Raw genomic sequence first — 15,695 nt, 5'->3', positions numbered from 1 at the left:
AAAATAAAATACATTATATCTGTTTTTTTTTAATTCAAAAAAAATTAATGGTTTATTTTTTAGAGAGAGACAGAGTGTGAGCAGGGGAGGGGCAAAGACAGAGGGAGACACAGAATCTGAGCTGTCAGCACACAGCCTGACACGGGGCTCGAACTCACAAACAGTGAGATCATGACCTGAGCCGAAGTAGCACACTTAACCAACAGAGCCACCCAGGCACCCCTAAATTAGATATGTTTTAAATCCTGAAATTCATTTTACTTTATTGATTTAAATGACTATAACTGCCTTTTATGATCTGTGCCAATACTTGGCTATACCTCAAAACAGTGACCCACTTGATTTTACTAACAAAGTTTGCCTCAGAAAAAAATGAATGTACCTTTTGATAAACGTAAAACCATTGTTGGATTGCTTTCCATTCCTCTTTTGTTCAATGCCTATTACCTAGTCAAGACAATGCCTATTACCTAGTCATTACTCAATCCATATTTAAGAAATCAGAGGAAGGATGGATGGATGGATGGATGGATGGATGGATCGATAGAAGGAAGGAAAGAAGGAAGGAAGAAAGGAAGGAAGGAAGATGAAAGGAAAGGAAAACAGAAAAAGAATGGAACGCAAAGAAGGAAGAAGGGATAATTTAATCATGACTCAGAGGCAGAAAAATTTCATATCACCCAAAAGGAATTCAAGAAGAATTAACATATGAAAACAAATTTGTACAAAGAAGTTGACTTACTGAATGTAAGTATATATGCTACAAAATTGCATTTTGTTAATTATCTTTTGTATACATGTAAATCTTTAGGCATGTTTTACCTTCACCCACTTCTTTATATAAAAATACCACTATCCAAAATTAAATACTTTTTTGTTTCTAAAAAGTGATTAGGTTCACAAGTATAGTGTTTACTTAATACAACACTAAACAAAAATGATGACAGAATAATAAATTATGTAATTACTAAGATAATTTAGTTGATTGATACTTACCAGGATATCTTTCCCAGCCCATTTGCATTCATCCCTTCTGGTAAAAGATACTGGCCATACAATCTAAGGGCAGAGAAAAAACATAATTTTATGCCAATTAAGTTCTCTAAGTGATCCAACATTATAGCCTGTTAGACTAAGGTGGGGCAACTTAAAGAAAGTTCCACAAAGCATTATGTGGTAGGAAGGTTTCAGCTTAAACTCTGCAGTAGCATCTATTAATTGGTATGAATGTAAATCATTCAATCTCTGCCTACCCATTAGACTTTGCTGTTTATTAAAGTTGAGCAACACAGAATTTATGTAGTCAGTAGATTTAAGCAGCGTGCAGAGAAGAGAACTGTCAGGTTGGGAGAGGAAGATCATTTTGAGGAGATGTGAAAATCTCATGAAGGGAGATAGAAATAAACACAAAAAAGTGTCTAACATTTTTCTAAAAGAATCTGTCTTTATTATAAAAGAGTCATTTTGAATTTAAACATGAGGTGCTCTGGGTCCTTTTCCCTAATTCAAATTTCAGCATGACTTACTTACAGTAAGTAGGTAAGAGTAGCATTATATACTTTCTGGAGATAAAGAAGGAAATGAATTTCCAAATAGATAGCTCTAAAAACTTTGCCACTGTGGGAAAAACTTAAACTAATTGAAAAACAATTGTTTTCATCCCTAATATTTCCCCTTCATTCTTTGACAACATTTATGCTAAATTCCAAAGGTTTCTATAATGTATAATTACAATGACAGTGCTAAGCAGGCCAAGATATTATTGGTGGTTTAGGGGATGGTGGATGTATTTTTCTTTATAATATTAATACAAACATCCTCATCTAAATTTTAATATAAAATTGTTCAGTTCCTCAGGGCAATTCGAATGAGTCCTATCTGTATTGGGGCAGAACAATTGAATTTTTTTCTTTAATTCATCTTTCTCATCTGGTAACAGTTAATTGCAGGAAAAAAAAAATGTCATATGTAAAAAAAAAAAAAAAAAATCCAGACATGGTGCAGTCACTCATTCATGTCTGTGTTAGTCTCAAAATGACTGATCATCTTTTTTGGGATCCTCAAGATAATTCAGTATAAATGGTCATAAACAAGCCTCAAGATAATTCAGTATAAACGGTCATAAACAAGCCCCTAGATAATTCAGTATAAATGGTCATAAACTTGTGCAAGGGCTATGATATTCAATCTAGGGAATCAAAAAACAAAATATAACACATTCATAAGCAAAAATTTAGGACATATCGAAATAACCTATGATGGCATAACAAATGCATTTCAGCTCTGTGTCACAATTATAAAAGCCCTAAAAATTTTTGGTTATACATTCATTTTTACCATCTGAAGCTTTTAATTTATGTATTCTTTTTCATGTGCCTTTCTTTTCATGTTTATCTGTATATGTAAATTAGAACTGTCATTTGATTTGTTCCACAAGGATCTTACAAAGTAATCTCATAATAAAAAAAAATCTAAGCACAAAAAATGCACGTCCTTAAAATTCACATTACCCTGACTTCTGAATTACTAGAGCGGGTGCTGGGTAGTCTGTTCCATACATTCCACAGCTCTGTCTTCACTGTGGCTACAGAAAGCCCAAGCGATCTATTCTTATTTAAAGTTTATACCGGTAGATAAAATATAAATTTCATTTAAAACATGACAATAATATAGAGTATAGGGCTAAGATTTACTGACTTTCACATTAAGCTTGCCAGTTACATTTCACAAAACTCACAGATTATTAAAACATGATTTTTAACTGAAAAAGGCAAGTCATTTTCTCATACTTTCCTAGCTCTTGACTGCTGGTGGTGAGATAGCATGGGTCTCATTTTGTCATTTTTTCTCTTATGTCAAATGTTGATAAAAAATAATGTTGATAACATTTATGCTCAATTCTCTCATACTTCCAGGAGTGTGTACTCTCAACTTTCTAGAGTTCCCAGAGTTAAATAAATAAGTATAGCTTAAAAATCTGGCATGAATAAAATAAATTTTGGTATATAATATGCTATTCTGGAAAGCAACTTATGGGCGTAACTATAAGTCAGTGAAATAAATATATATATTTATATAAAAAATATAAACATATTTAATTGTCATTTCCAACAGTATCCTCTTCCATAAAGAAAAATTCCTGACTATTTGGTTATATTTGTTTACCTGTAGATATTTTCGTCTTCTTTGTTCAAAAAGTCTCAATTAACAATGCCTAAATTTCTTATGCTCATATTCAAAGTGTTTCATGATGTGTATTACACTTTCCTTTCTTCATGCGTCTATAGTTCTATTCATGACAGCCCCTCTCACTCATAATTTTATAAATAAGCATTTGTGCCTTAAAGAAACAGCATGCTTTTATGAAGGTCTAGAATCTTTTCATAGTTCTTCCAAATCTGAGAATGTGTTATCTCTAATAAGGATTGGCCTAATATATACCTTTATGCTCATAATCTTATCATTAATATTATGTTGTAAGTCCCTCAAGAATTATTTATGATATCCTATAGTGATCTTTATAAAGTTTATTACAAGAGTAGATGCTTCAGAAAATGCTAAATAACATCATACAGAGATTATAAAGAACATTAATAGACAAATGCATGTGAATTCTTAAGTAAACTAGATTTACTCCTATGGACAGTGTGGTATAATTAAATAATATGTTTGGAATGAATGTTTTAGACTTAGAAATATGACTTCGATTAGAATAATGATTTTAAATGCAAGAGCAGGAGCTATAACAACACTATGAAACTGGGCAAGTCACCTAACTTGAATTAATTCATTACTTCAGTATCTATTTATTGTAAGTCTAGTTGGTAGAAGATACTGTGATTATATCAAGGGCATACAAATGGCTCTGGGATTTTCCTCATCTATAAAACAGCAGGTTGTCTCATACAATAATTAAGCCTTTTCAATTTTAGAACAAACTGAGTATATAAACTAAGAATCTTTATTATTTCATTATTCAGAGAAAAATGCCAAATACATTAAATACACATTCTGAGGTGTGATGTTACTCATATATTGTTTATGGATAAAAAATATATTTATATATATTTATGTTATATATATGAGTTTTACAAAATGATAAAACTATTATGAACACTGAAAACTTGAACTTATATAATTTCCTACTATTAAAATACCAAATATTTCTTCAACTTAGATTTTTCACTCATTATATAAAAAGGATGACTTATTTTCACTAAACAAAACAAAGCTGCTTATTTTATTACCTTTAGAAAAGACTCCAAGGTAAATATTTTGTTATTTCAGAAAAACAAACGGATAACTAGTTTTTTTAGGCAACAGATAACCTTAGGAATACTGCAATCATCTGAGAAGTCTTAGAAATCAAATAGATTGAAAAAATCAGAAAAAGAAATATCAAAGGTGACATTTAAATCCCGTATATTAATCTCTAAGTATATCGCTGCTGTTTTGTATGATATACATAATGAATCAAATCTTTATGTAACAGTCAGAATTTCAGAGTTTGGGTAGTAGGAAAGTAAAAGTCTTAGGTCCAGTGGTATACTCTATTAGAGATATGAATTAGCTTTGAATTTAATCTTCATTTGATCTTCAAAGCAATATTCTCCAACCAGGACAAAAGCTTTTAATACAATTCATTACTTTTCAAAACTTATTGTCCAATATGTTAAAGTTTATCAGTTTAGGAAACACCACTCTCTAAAGTCCTATAAGAAGCAAAATTAACATACATAAAAACTGATGTATATGTACTCTAAAAAAATATGTTATACTAGTACTCCTACAAAAGCCGCTACATAAAAGATTTTTGTTCCTCAGAGAATTATGACTGGAAATACTGACTATGAAAAAATAATTGACTTTGAGTACAGCATATGGACTCAGTAGCATAATTTGCACTAATTTTTCAATCCATGTTTATTTTCCAAACTGTATAGCTTATTAATTAAAGAAGCCAAAAACATGGTAAAGAGTAAGGATAAAACTGAGAGACTGCAAGTGTCTAGATGACCACATTTGTAAAGATCTGACACTGAAAACTGATCTTCTAGATGAAGGTTTGGCAAACTTTTTGTTTGAAAGGCCAGATAGTAAATATTTTAGGCTCTGTGAGCCAGATGATCTCTATCACAACTATTCAATTCTGCCATTGTTGAATGAAAGCAAACATAGACAATATGTAAATGTATGAGTGTCTGTGTTCCAATAACCATTATTTACAAAAACAGGTGACACACCAGATTAGGCATGTGTAAAATGATTGATGAACTCTGCATTTGCTGACAATATAGCGATATATACATACACATACATATACACACACACGGTAAATGATATCAATTATGATATATAAATATAATGGTTCAGATGTTTAGTTTTACACAGGAAAAATGATACAACTATGGAAGGATAAGCTTAAGTCAGTATTTCTTAAAATGATCATTTAACATACTATGGTTTTGTCCTTGATGATTTTTATGGTTTACTGCATCCATTGATTTGTGATAATCAAAGCAATGCATTATTTTTATTTGCATCTGAAAAAATAAAATCATTAATTTAAAGTTTTTTTTTCAGTTGTAACACTATCAAATAGCTAGAGAATTCACTGTTAAATAGCTTGAGATGTTTTAAAGAAACTACAGTGTATACATTAGAATAAAGATACCTTTTGAAAATCCTTGATATTAACCAGGTTGAATGAAAATATGTGATCCTTCGCTCCAACATACAGCCTACTCCGTTCCTCATCCAAAAGGAAGGTATGATAACTGGAGCTGTTGGCCAAGCCATTGAAAGTGATCACATTGTTGGATTCCAACATTTCTGCAAGGTAACAAAGCAAGACATTGGGTGTTAATGTGAGGTCCTACATGAGCATGGACTATTGGTACATGGCAATCTACGGCCTGCTGTAGCTACAAATCAGTGGTTGTTCTTAATGGTACTAAGAAATATACAGGAGCCATTTTTGTTTGTTTTTTTGTTTACATTTCATGGAAATGGAAGTCATATTCATTAGTTTGCTGATTTCATACTCAATACCATATACTTCTTCAGAAAAAAGGAACAGAAATACCTCCTCTGCACAACTGATCCAATGAAATCTCTGTGCATGTAATGATAAAATGAAATGCTCAGTATTGTATATAAAATGTCTTTAATTTTACAAAGGTTTTTTTAAATGGTTTCATTTGTTCCAAATCATTACCTAAAAGGAAAAGCGAAGCAGGCTAACAGAGCAGAGGCAGTATGAGGGAAACACTGTTGAACCTCCTAGGTTGTTTGAGGCTTCTTTTTACTAAGGAATTTTTACATGTCTTTTTGACCATTAAATAATTAACTCCACCATCTAAATCTTTTGTAATATTTTGTGACTGACATATATACAGAAGCCAAGTTACATTTTCATAAAAGCATAAGTTATATGAATTTTACTATCTGACTTCAATTTTTCAGTTTATTATCATTCTTCTATTTGCTTTTGCTAAGGGGCAAATCCTGACTTTTAGACCTATACCTAAGTGAAGAAATATTTTCAAATAAAAACATTAATTGTAAGTCCACCTTTGCATTGCAAAGGCAATTGTTGATAATCAACAAAGAGGTTTTTTTGTTTTTTGTTTTTTTTTACATATCAGCCTCAGTCAAAATTATGTACATATACCACCACAACCCCCTCCCAGGGGATGGAAACGTTGAAGATTCTCCAAAATTGTGTACTGAATCGATGATTCAGATTTGTCCAGGGCACACATAGTTGAACCCTTTCATCAACACCCACAAAATGCAGAATGTGTTTTCCAAGGAGAGAAAGCAGCAATATAGACCCTTCCTCTATCCCAGTCCTGTCCCCCATACATTAGCTTTACGGTAAATTTCCTTGCTGTATCTATTTCTCCTACCGCCTTCTCCATATAACCAAAAATATTATTTCAGTGGGGGATAAAGTTCAAACTCCTTAATTTAGCATTAAAGACCATCTGAATTTACACCCCAACCCAGTACTCCTCCCTCATGTCCTTTATCCTGCAGGAAAATGTATCTGCAGTTGTCCACTTTTTAGCCTTTGCTGCCGTTGTTCTTGACATCTACAACTATATACCACCTTGACAAGGGTATCCATTCTTTTTTTTTTTTTTTAATGTTTATCTATTTTTGATAGAGCACAAGCAGGGGAGGGGCAGAGAGAGAGGGAGACACAGCGACGCAGACACCACTCTCTGAGCCGTCAGCGCAGAGGCCAACATGGGGCTTGAACCCACAAGCTGTGAGATCATGACTTCAGCCGAAAGCAGACACTTAACCAACTGAGTCACCCAGGCACCACAAAGAGCATCCATCCGTAAGAGCTAGTTCAAGTGCAAGCCCCAAGAATTTCTTATAATTTCTTTGTAAATTACTCCTATAACTTGTATCACACTGTCAATCATTCATGTAAATGACTTATCTACCAGAATTAACATCCCCTCAAGTCAGGAAATCTATAATTAATAGCTCACTACCCACAACTCACATGGTTTCTTTTCCACATTACCAGGTCATTAAATATTAAATAGAATGTATATTTTTTCTATGGATTTATCTATCCATCCATCTACTACACAAAATTATAAGAATTGTTAAAATTATTAAAATGTGATTTTCTAATTAATTCATGAAAAAACAGTATAATACTGGGCTAGCCTTTTCCCACCCTCCACACCCATTAAAAAAAAAATAAAGGAAGAAAGGAAAGAAAAGGAAGGCAGGAAGGGAGGAAGGAAGGAGGGAGGGAAGGAAGGAATCAATTTGAGAATTTCGTTCACATGAGTGACATCTGAAATAAATGAGAGCTATTAGTTTCCAGAGAGAAAAAAACCGTAATTCACTACATGGTATCTGAATTTAAATGTCTTCCTGTCACCACTTTCCGAATTATTGCAAATACTCAATGCTACAGAGAATGAATATAAGACTGAAATTTCCGGCATCCTGAGCTGTGTGAGGACGGCTACTGTAAAAGGCAAGGGTACATTACTGGACATGTTCAATGACTGACTTAATGGTTGTTCAAAGAGATAATAATTATCAAATAGAGAACGTGCCCTTCAGTATTCCTTCCAATTATAAAATCTATAATAATCCCCCCCCCAATACAAGAGAAACAAAACTACAGGGAGCTAGACAAACTGAAAAGTCAGGTAAGTCTAAGCCAAGACAATTACATAAATATTAACCAATAGGAGGGTCCTTCAAGAGACACAAAGGTGAATTTTAATTGGAAACACACAGAACTATATAAGGGAGGTCTAAGCATCAAGTGGAAAAGTTATGGGAAGACAACTACTATACCTAGAGAACGCAGAGTCATCCAGTTACAGGTAAGAACACAAAGTATCATCATAGTACTTACTGGCTGTGCAAACTAGGATGAATTCCTTATGCTACCTGGACCTCAGATTTTGGAAGATGGGGTTAATAATATATCTTCTAAGAGCTATTGTGAAGGTGAAATTAGGTAATTCATGTTAAATACTTAGAACAATAATTTGCATAATAAAGCACACAATCACCTATGTGTATAAGTAGAGGTGAAATAGTAGTATGTTCAATCTTTTTGACCAGAAGTAGGAAATTAAGGTCCAGATGTAGCAGACTGAAAAAAAATATTTTTCGACCTATCTTACCAAATATGCTAACTCATTAGCATTATCATTTTGTAAAGGGATAAAGAAAACCAATATACTTTCGATTTACATTAGTATGAAATATAAAGGTACTTTTAAAAACAGTGAAATATTTTTTTGGTCTGCCAATTTCTATAACCTAAATTTTAAATAATAAATGTAGTGCCTATCTATATTATAATTCCAAACAATGAAAATATTCACCTAATTAAAAAATACATTACAGGTTGAATTTTGTAAATTCGTTCAGGGAGAATCAACGGTTACTCAGTACAGACAACTTAGAGAAAAGTCTTTAGTGGTTTATGTATGACATCACTACGGAAACAAACTACGCTTTAAAAATGTGTTAGTGCTAGATCATTTCATTAAACAAAGAGACAATATTTTCCTGGAGTATGGGTTAGCAGCTGTGTTTTCCATCACTTTCAAATATACTTGATTTTGCCTAATCATTCCTTTTTGCTCCAATTTCTTTAGATGTTCGTCTCTATCAAGGACTTTTTTATATTTCATTACAACCAAGAAAAGAGTCTTTTTGAGACTCTCATGACACTGAGTCACAGCAAATTCTAGATTGCTTAGATTATCTCAACACTTTCCAGGGAAAAAAAATACCTAGGTTAAAATCAGAGACGTTTTCTCTACATCTGGATAGATCTCATATTCTTTAATATTCTGTTTTCCTTTTTTAAATTTGTTATTTTTTCCTATATGTAGATACATTCAGCTATACCTGATATTAAATACCTTCAACTTTGACTCTACTCCTTCAGAATTTTAGGACTTTCTTTTCAGCTTCTATTTTATAATTCTTAGTGTGACATAAATTAGAATTGGAACTAAAATAAGTATTCAGAAATGTGAAATGTTTAATATTCCACTACCTTTTCATATCTTGCCTATGTTCACATCCAGGAAAATAGCAACAAACATTAGAGAACAATCTAAATTTCTACAGAATCAATTTGACTGTAATGAATCTGATAGACCAAAGCATGTAAAGACACTAATTCTTTCTGGTGCAATTCAGCTTTTTCCTGGTTGAGACATTGCTTCAACCTCTACACGTTGTGGCAACCATAAAGAGAAGTCAATGTACAATTGTAATCAAAAGTGCCATTTCAAACAAGCACTCTTTAATGAACTTTTTATTCTGAAATACAAAAGGTGATTAAACAAGCATTCTATTTATTTCAGCTTCCAAAAATGACTTAGCGTCTACAATTTGTTTAATGACAAAATGGAAGCTATACCAATCAAAGAGTAAATAGTTTTTGCTCAATAGTGCTAACTATTATCACCATTATAAGATAATGGAGACAGTAAGCATTAAGTGTATATAGATGCTCTGGATGGGAATCATTTCATATGATTTCAAGCAGCAGAGTGTTCAATTACAAATAGATTACATTCTCTTGTGATATAATTCCATAAAACAGTCTTATGAAATTCAGGACACATATATATAAAGTCCATATATCTATTTTTAATGTAATAACACGAGCAAAAGAAGAAATGAAACTATAATTGATGTATTTTAATTAGAGGAGCCCGCCAACTAATTATGGGAGAAGAACCATGATCTTTTCTAATGCATCTTTATTTCTTTGAAAGTTTATTTATTTTTGAGAGAGAGCACACAAGTGACTGGGGAGGGGCAGAGAGAGGGAGGCAGGTAATCCTAGGCAGGTTTGGGGCTGTCAGTGCAGAGCCCAACACAGGGCTCCATCTCACAAACTGTGAGATCATGACCTGAAACCAACAGTCAGTCAGTCAACTTACTGAGCCACACACAGGCAGCCCTCATGTCAATTCTAATTTTCATTCTATTTATTTATTTATAAATTTTGAGATCTGCCTTTTTTCCTGAATTCATCATAATCTATGTAGCTTTATTTGAATAAAGAGAAAAAGACATTGTTAGTAATTATTATCAGTAGATTAAGATACTGAAAAATTGGGGCGCCTGGGTGGCGCAGTCGGTTAAGCGTCCGACTTCAGCCAGGTCACGATCTCGCGGTCCGTGAGTTCGAGCCCCGCGTCAGGCTCTGGGCTGATGGCTCAGAGCCTGGAGCCTGTTTCCGATTCTGTGTCTCCCTCTCTCTCTGCCCCTCCCCCGTTCATGCTCTGTCTCTCTCTGTCCCAAAAATAAATAAACGTTGAAAAAAAAAATTAAAAAAAAAAGATACTGAAAAATTATTTTACGAGCTGATGTTCTTCTCATGTTTATTTTAATGTATGAAACGAAAAAAAAAATGATGGGAAAATTTATATCAAAATCATACATGACTACTGACCTCTACATAATAAAGCTGGATAGTTCCTGTGGTGTTCTGATTATCGTTAGGACAAAAATAGATTTCTACAGATTATTGTATTGCAATAACCAGGTCAGATTCTCAAAAGGCAATGAAATGAATACAAATTTCTAGAATGTAAGACCGCCCAGAACTAGACATTTTTATAATAGGATGAAGAACTGTCTGACCTTCAAAATCAAACAATAGCCACTCTGTTCTTTATATTTCTGACTTCCATTATTGTTTCTCATTCTCTTGCTCTTCCTTCTTCTTTCCTTACCCCTTCCTCGAAGTTTTATAGCATGAAAGGTAATAGGATGCCATCAGTTACTGGATTCAAATTAATTGCCTGTATTCATTCATGGCTTTAGCCTCATGTCCTTTTTTCTATGACTTGAACTTTGTCCTTTCACAGAACAAAGATCCCATTTAAAGTAGTCAAAGGCTGGATCTATAGGAAGCCAAATATTTTGACTAAATGATGACTATATCCAGATATTTGTAAATACTGGAAGGTTCACTGAGGTCCAAAGTTTTAGATGCTGTATTTCAGTGCTTCCTAGATTGTTTTTTAAATTTCAAAAACTAAATTATTTCTAAAGCAAAATAGGAGCTAAAATAAAAGTTGGCAACTTTTTGTTGCATTATAAAAATAACAGAAACAAGTACTATTGACAGTCATATCATTTCATACAAAAAAGAGGCATTTTATTTAATAAAAAGAGCAAGAAGCAGCACACAAAAAGGATAATCCTTGGATACGGATAAATTTATATTGTAGAAAAATTCACCTTATTTTTACTACTTTATTTCACCAAGGATTTATTTTTAAAGACTATTACACAGAAGGGAAGTACCTTTCCACAGACATGTTTGGCAACTGCTTCTCTAAGATAAATTGTGTGAATGGTGAACTCTACTCACAGCATTTCTAGCCAGTGTATTTTGTCATTACATAGATACAGCTAATGTTAGTGGGCATCTACATGCTTTTATTTATTTGGTGATGCTGAGTATATGCTCTCAGTTCACAAACTTAGGTATGTATTGTTCAAATATACTTAGAAAAATCTATCTTCTAATTTCATTACTAGTAAATACTTGAAATGTGCATCCAATTTTTACATCCTGGTCCGATGGTAACTTTTACATTAACTAATTTCTCCAGTCTATGCCAGACGCCACAACACTCTGTAAAACACAATCCCCCCACCTCTGCCTAGAACATTTCTCCAAGTTCTTCCAACTTATTTATTTATATTTGCCAAGGGTCTGATCTCTAACGTCTCCTAACACATTGAATTTATGGCAGGACTCTCCCTTCTCTTCTCAGGTGCTTCTTACTTGTAGTGGACTTGGAGAGACTCCCTAATCAAAGTACAAGGTGCCCACATTTGAGTTTTAGACAAGCAAAGGTCCGTTACCAGCGCAAACCCAGTTTCTAAGCTTCTAGATGCCACACAATGAACTATATTGTCAGTGAGAGACAATGTATTTTTCCTCAAATATGCTTGTAAAACTCAAGAGCAGGCCTATCTGTGATATTAATCTGTTTTTCACTTTTTACAATGTGAAACATATGTATGGAGAGTTACTTCCTACAGACTAATCTAATTCAACAAGCACATACCCAGTCTTTACTGTGTATAATACACAGGCATTGGCTAAGAAGTATGTGGAATATAAAAAGTAATAAAATCTTGATGGAAAGACAAATGCCCTCAAAGAAGCAAAAACTAAATGAACAGCATGAAGAATAATAAGAGCTAAGAAAGTTAACAGGAGGGAGAAATTAATGCCTCATGGAAAAGTGGATACTCATTGGAGAAAGAGCTTGGCGATTAATCCTGGCCTTAAAAAAATGTGTAACATATGACTTTGACCAGCAGGATGAGGTGTGGCAGAGCATTCCATGCACAGGACATGATAATGATCAGGAGACAGAAATAAGGTAAAATATAAGGTACAGTTTTAATTGCCTACTATTGCCAAAAACTGCTAAATGACTTATAGGTATATTCATTAAAAGTTTCATAACAAGATTATGAGGTGACAGTTCTCAGTCTCATTTTTTTCTCAGACAGATATTGGAAATATCCTAGGTCACAGAGACTATGTGGTAGAAAGTCAAGATATCCACTCCCATCTGACACGTGGGGCCGGTTCTTTTGGTCTTACCCTATTCTATCTCTAAGAAGGTAGAATCTTTGAGAATGCTAAGAACAGATTATTGAGGAAAAAAAATGTAAGAAGTTCGGTTATTTCTTACTATTACATAACTCACCTTAGTTGGGAGTCTCTTAAATCTTTATCTTATGTTCTCTGTACTTCATCTTTTTTTACACAGTAATAACTCCATGGGTAATCTTTTCTACAGGTATTTCTCGGTCACTAGCAGGATTCTGACATGTCTTAAATGTCTATCTTCCAAGGCAGATTTCCCTCTGAAGACCAAACAAGGGCTTACCAAATACTTCTATGTAGATATTGTACAAACATGTCAGAGTTTGCAGGACTTGAACAGAACTCACTCCCTTTTCTTCATTCCATTACTGACATCATCACCTTTCTGTATGTTTAAAACTAGATGCAGGTATCACTCAATCATGTAACCCAGAGCCTCTTCATCATCCATCGGTCCAATCCATCACTCCACTTTGTTAAACGCTACAATAATTTCTTGTGTATTTTCCTTTGCTTACATCCTCATTGTCAGTGTCATAATTCATTTCCTCATAATTTCTTCCTTTGATTATTATAATTATATTCTAAAAGAACTTCCTCCGTAGGTTTACACTAACAAACCATACTAGTGCTACCTCCAGAATAATATTCTACAAAACAAGGTGAGAAAAGGGCACTTTTACTCTATCATTTTCCTTTGAATCTCACATGGAAAAAAAGAAAAGAATAAGAAAACAGACAAGAATATCGGTCTTAAATGAAGAGAGGAAGTAACTCCAAAGAAATATCAAACCACAAATTAGTAAGAAAACATGTCCAATATAGCAAAAGCATGAAATGTTTCGAGATGGAATGCTGAAATCTGGCACATACCTTCATATACTCCAGGTAGGATCGAATTAGTAATCAAAAGGTTAACAAATCATAAAAGTTGTATCCTCAAATGCTTAATTACAGAAACAAACTCTAGGAATCCATATGGCTATTATAGGAAAATGTCCATAAAAAGTGAAATTACACCTAAAGTACAAAGGTGGCATTACCACCACCACCACCACAATCATCACAAGTAACACTTGAATGCAAGGTACTGTTCTAACCACATACATACAGCGGATTATTATATATAAAGTGATCACAGTGCTATATGAGTCTAATTATCTGTAGAAGAAAGGCTAACCATCTACTTATTGAATTTGAGATCTAAAAAAACCTTTAGACTATAAAGTCTGATTACTTTCATTTACAAAAAAGCATAAATGACTTTACAACGAATAGTTGCAGAGGCCAGATTTATATTAAATTCTCCTGGCTCTTAGTTTAATGTTCTTTCTAAATAAGTCTCTAGAAAACTCAAGACGTTAATTTTCTCTTAATTTTTTTCTGCCTGATCTTTGATAACTTTTTGTACAAGTATCTGCTCAAAAAATAAAAGCTGCTAATGATTTAGAGGAAAAAAAACCTAATATAAGATACTAATTTTTACTTCTTCTTGGAAAAAAATGAATTTAAATATCATTATTACATAAAGCAACTAAATGTTTTAATGTGACTAAAAGTGATTAATACAACCCTGTATTACAATTGATCACTTATTTCTGTGCAAGATGATTAGTCAGTAAAAGTCTCCAATTAAAGTATAGATCTTTCTTTTATAATAATTCACACTGGTTTAATTTAGTGCATTGAGTGATAGGCTAGTAATCCAGAGATCGAAACTCTGTTTTTGATTCTGTCTTTATGTCTTAATTATTTATGAGGCTCCTCTACAGGCAGGTTTCTATTACCAGTAAATGTTCATTAAATGCCTATGAGTAGCAAGAATTGTATTATCATTAGCAAAGTTAAAGAAAACAAAAAAGAAGCCTATCTAAAGAATACACCTGAAAGTCTGATTTATCAGGCAGTTCTGGTCAATCATTTACACATACCATAGCATATATTTCAGTGTGTTCTTGAAAATAGCTGTCATATTCCAAATGGCTATAAGAAAGCAAATGTTTTCTAATATTTATATACTATATACTTTAATTTTCCAGTAACAAAACTGTGGACAATATTCACATATGGAGAATTAAATAGCTATAAACCACTTATTACATGTTATCTTTTATATATACCCACCGTAAGAATTTTTTAAAAACTGCTTAAGAATTTCTCTGAATTTTTCTAATGTTGAGATAATGAGCTTTTACTTAAGAAAGAAAATGAGTATTTCATCCGTATTTTTCCATCATTTCCACTCCATGATATGCTTATGGGAGGAAAGAAACCTTCCTTATTCACTGACAAGAACTGATACATTGAAGTGTGACCATTCCAGAGAACATATTTACTTTAGTGTTCATGAGTGTCCCTTTTTGACTGAGGTAAGAATCTATTTCTTAGAGTTGGAAGAGAGAGAAGGTCACAAGAAAGTCCAGGAGATCATATGGACACTCTCAAGGATCAATCCAGTAACCAAATCAGAGGAGCATGTCTGTGTGGATGGGGATAGGAATTACCTAAAACTTAGATTCTGTGGACAAAAGAT

General features: G+C 33.0%; 1 protein-coding gene across 2 annotated transcripts in view; it reads right to left on the bottom strand.

Annotated features, from left to right (window-relative positions):
* Nucleotides 1-15,695, bottom strand: part of SEMA3A (semaphorin 3A) — a 479,082-nt gene that overhangs the window by 154,631 nt on the left and 308,756 nt on the right. For both annotated transcript variants that reach the window (XM_040472793.1, XM_040472792.1), the window contains 2 exons: nt 5,675-5,832; nt 997-1,059 (listed from right to left, as the gene is read on the bottom strand). In XM_040472793.1, coding sequence (XP_040328727.1) covers nt 997-1,059; nt 5,675-5,832 — 221 coding nt within the window. The remainder of the gene's footprint in view (nt 1-996; nt 1,060-5,674; nt 5,833-15,695) is intronic.

Source organism: Herpailurus yagouaroundi, unplaced genomic scaffold (assembly GCF_014898765.1).
Source record: "Herpailurus yagouaroundi ecotype Mexico unplaced genomic scaffold, PumYag 100, whole genome shotgun sequence".
Taxonomy (NCBI): domain Eukaryota; kingdom Metazoa; phylum Chordata; class Mammalia; order Carnivora; family Felidae; genus Herpailurus; species Herpailurus yagouaroundi.
This window is presented reverse-complemented; position numbering and strand designations above follow the sequence as displayed.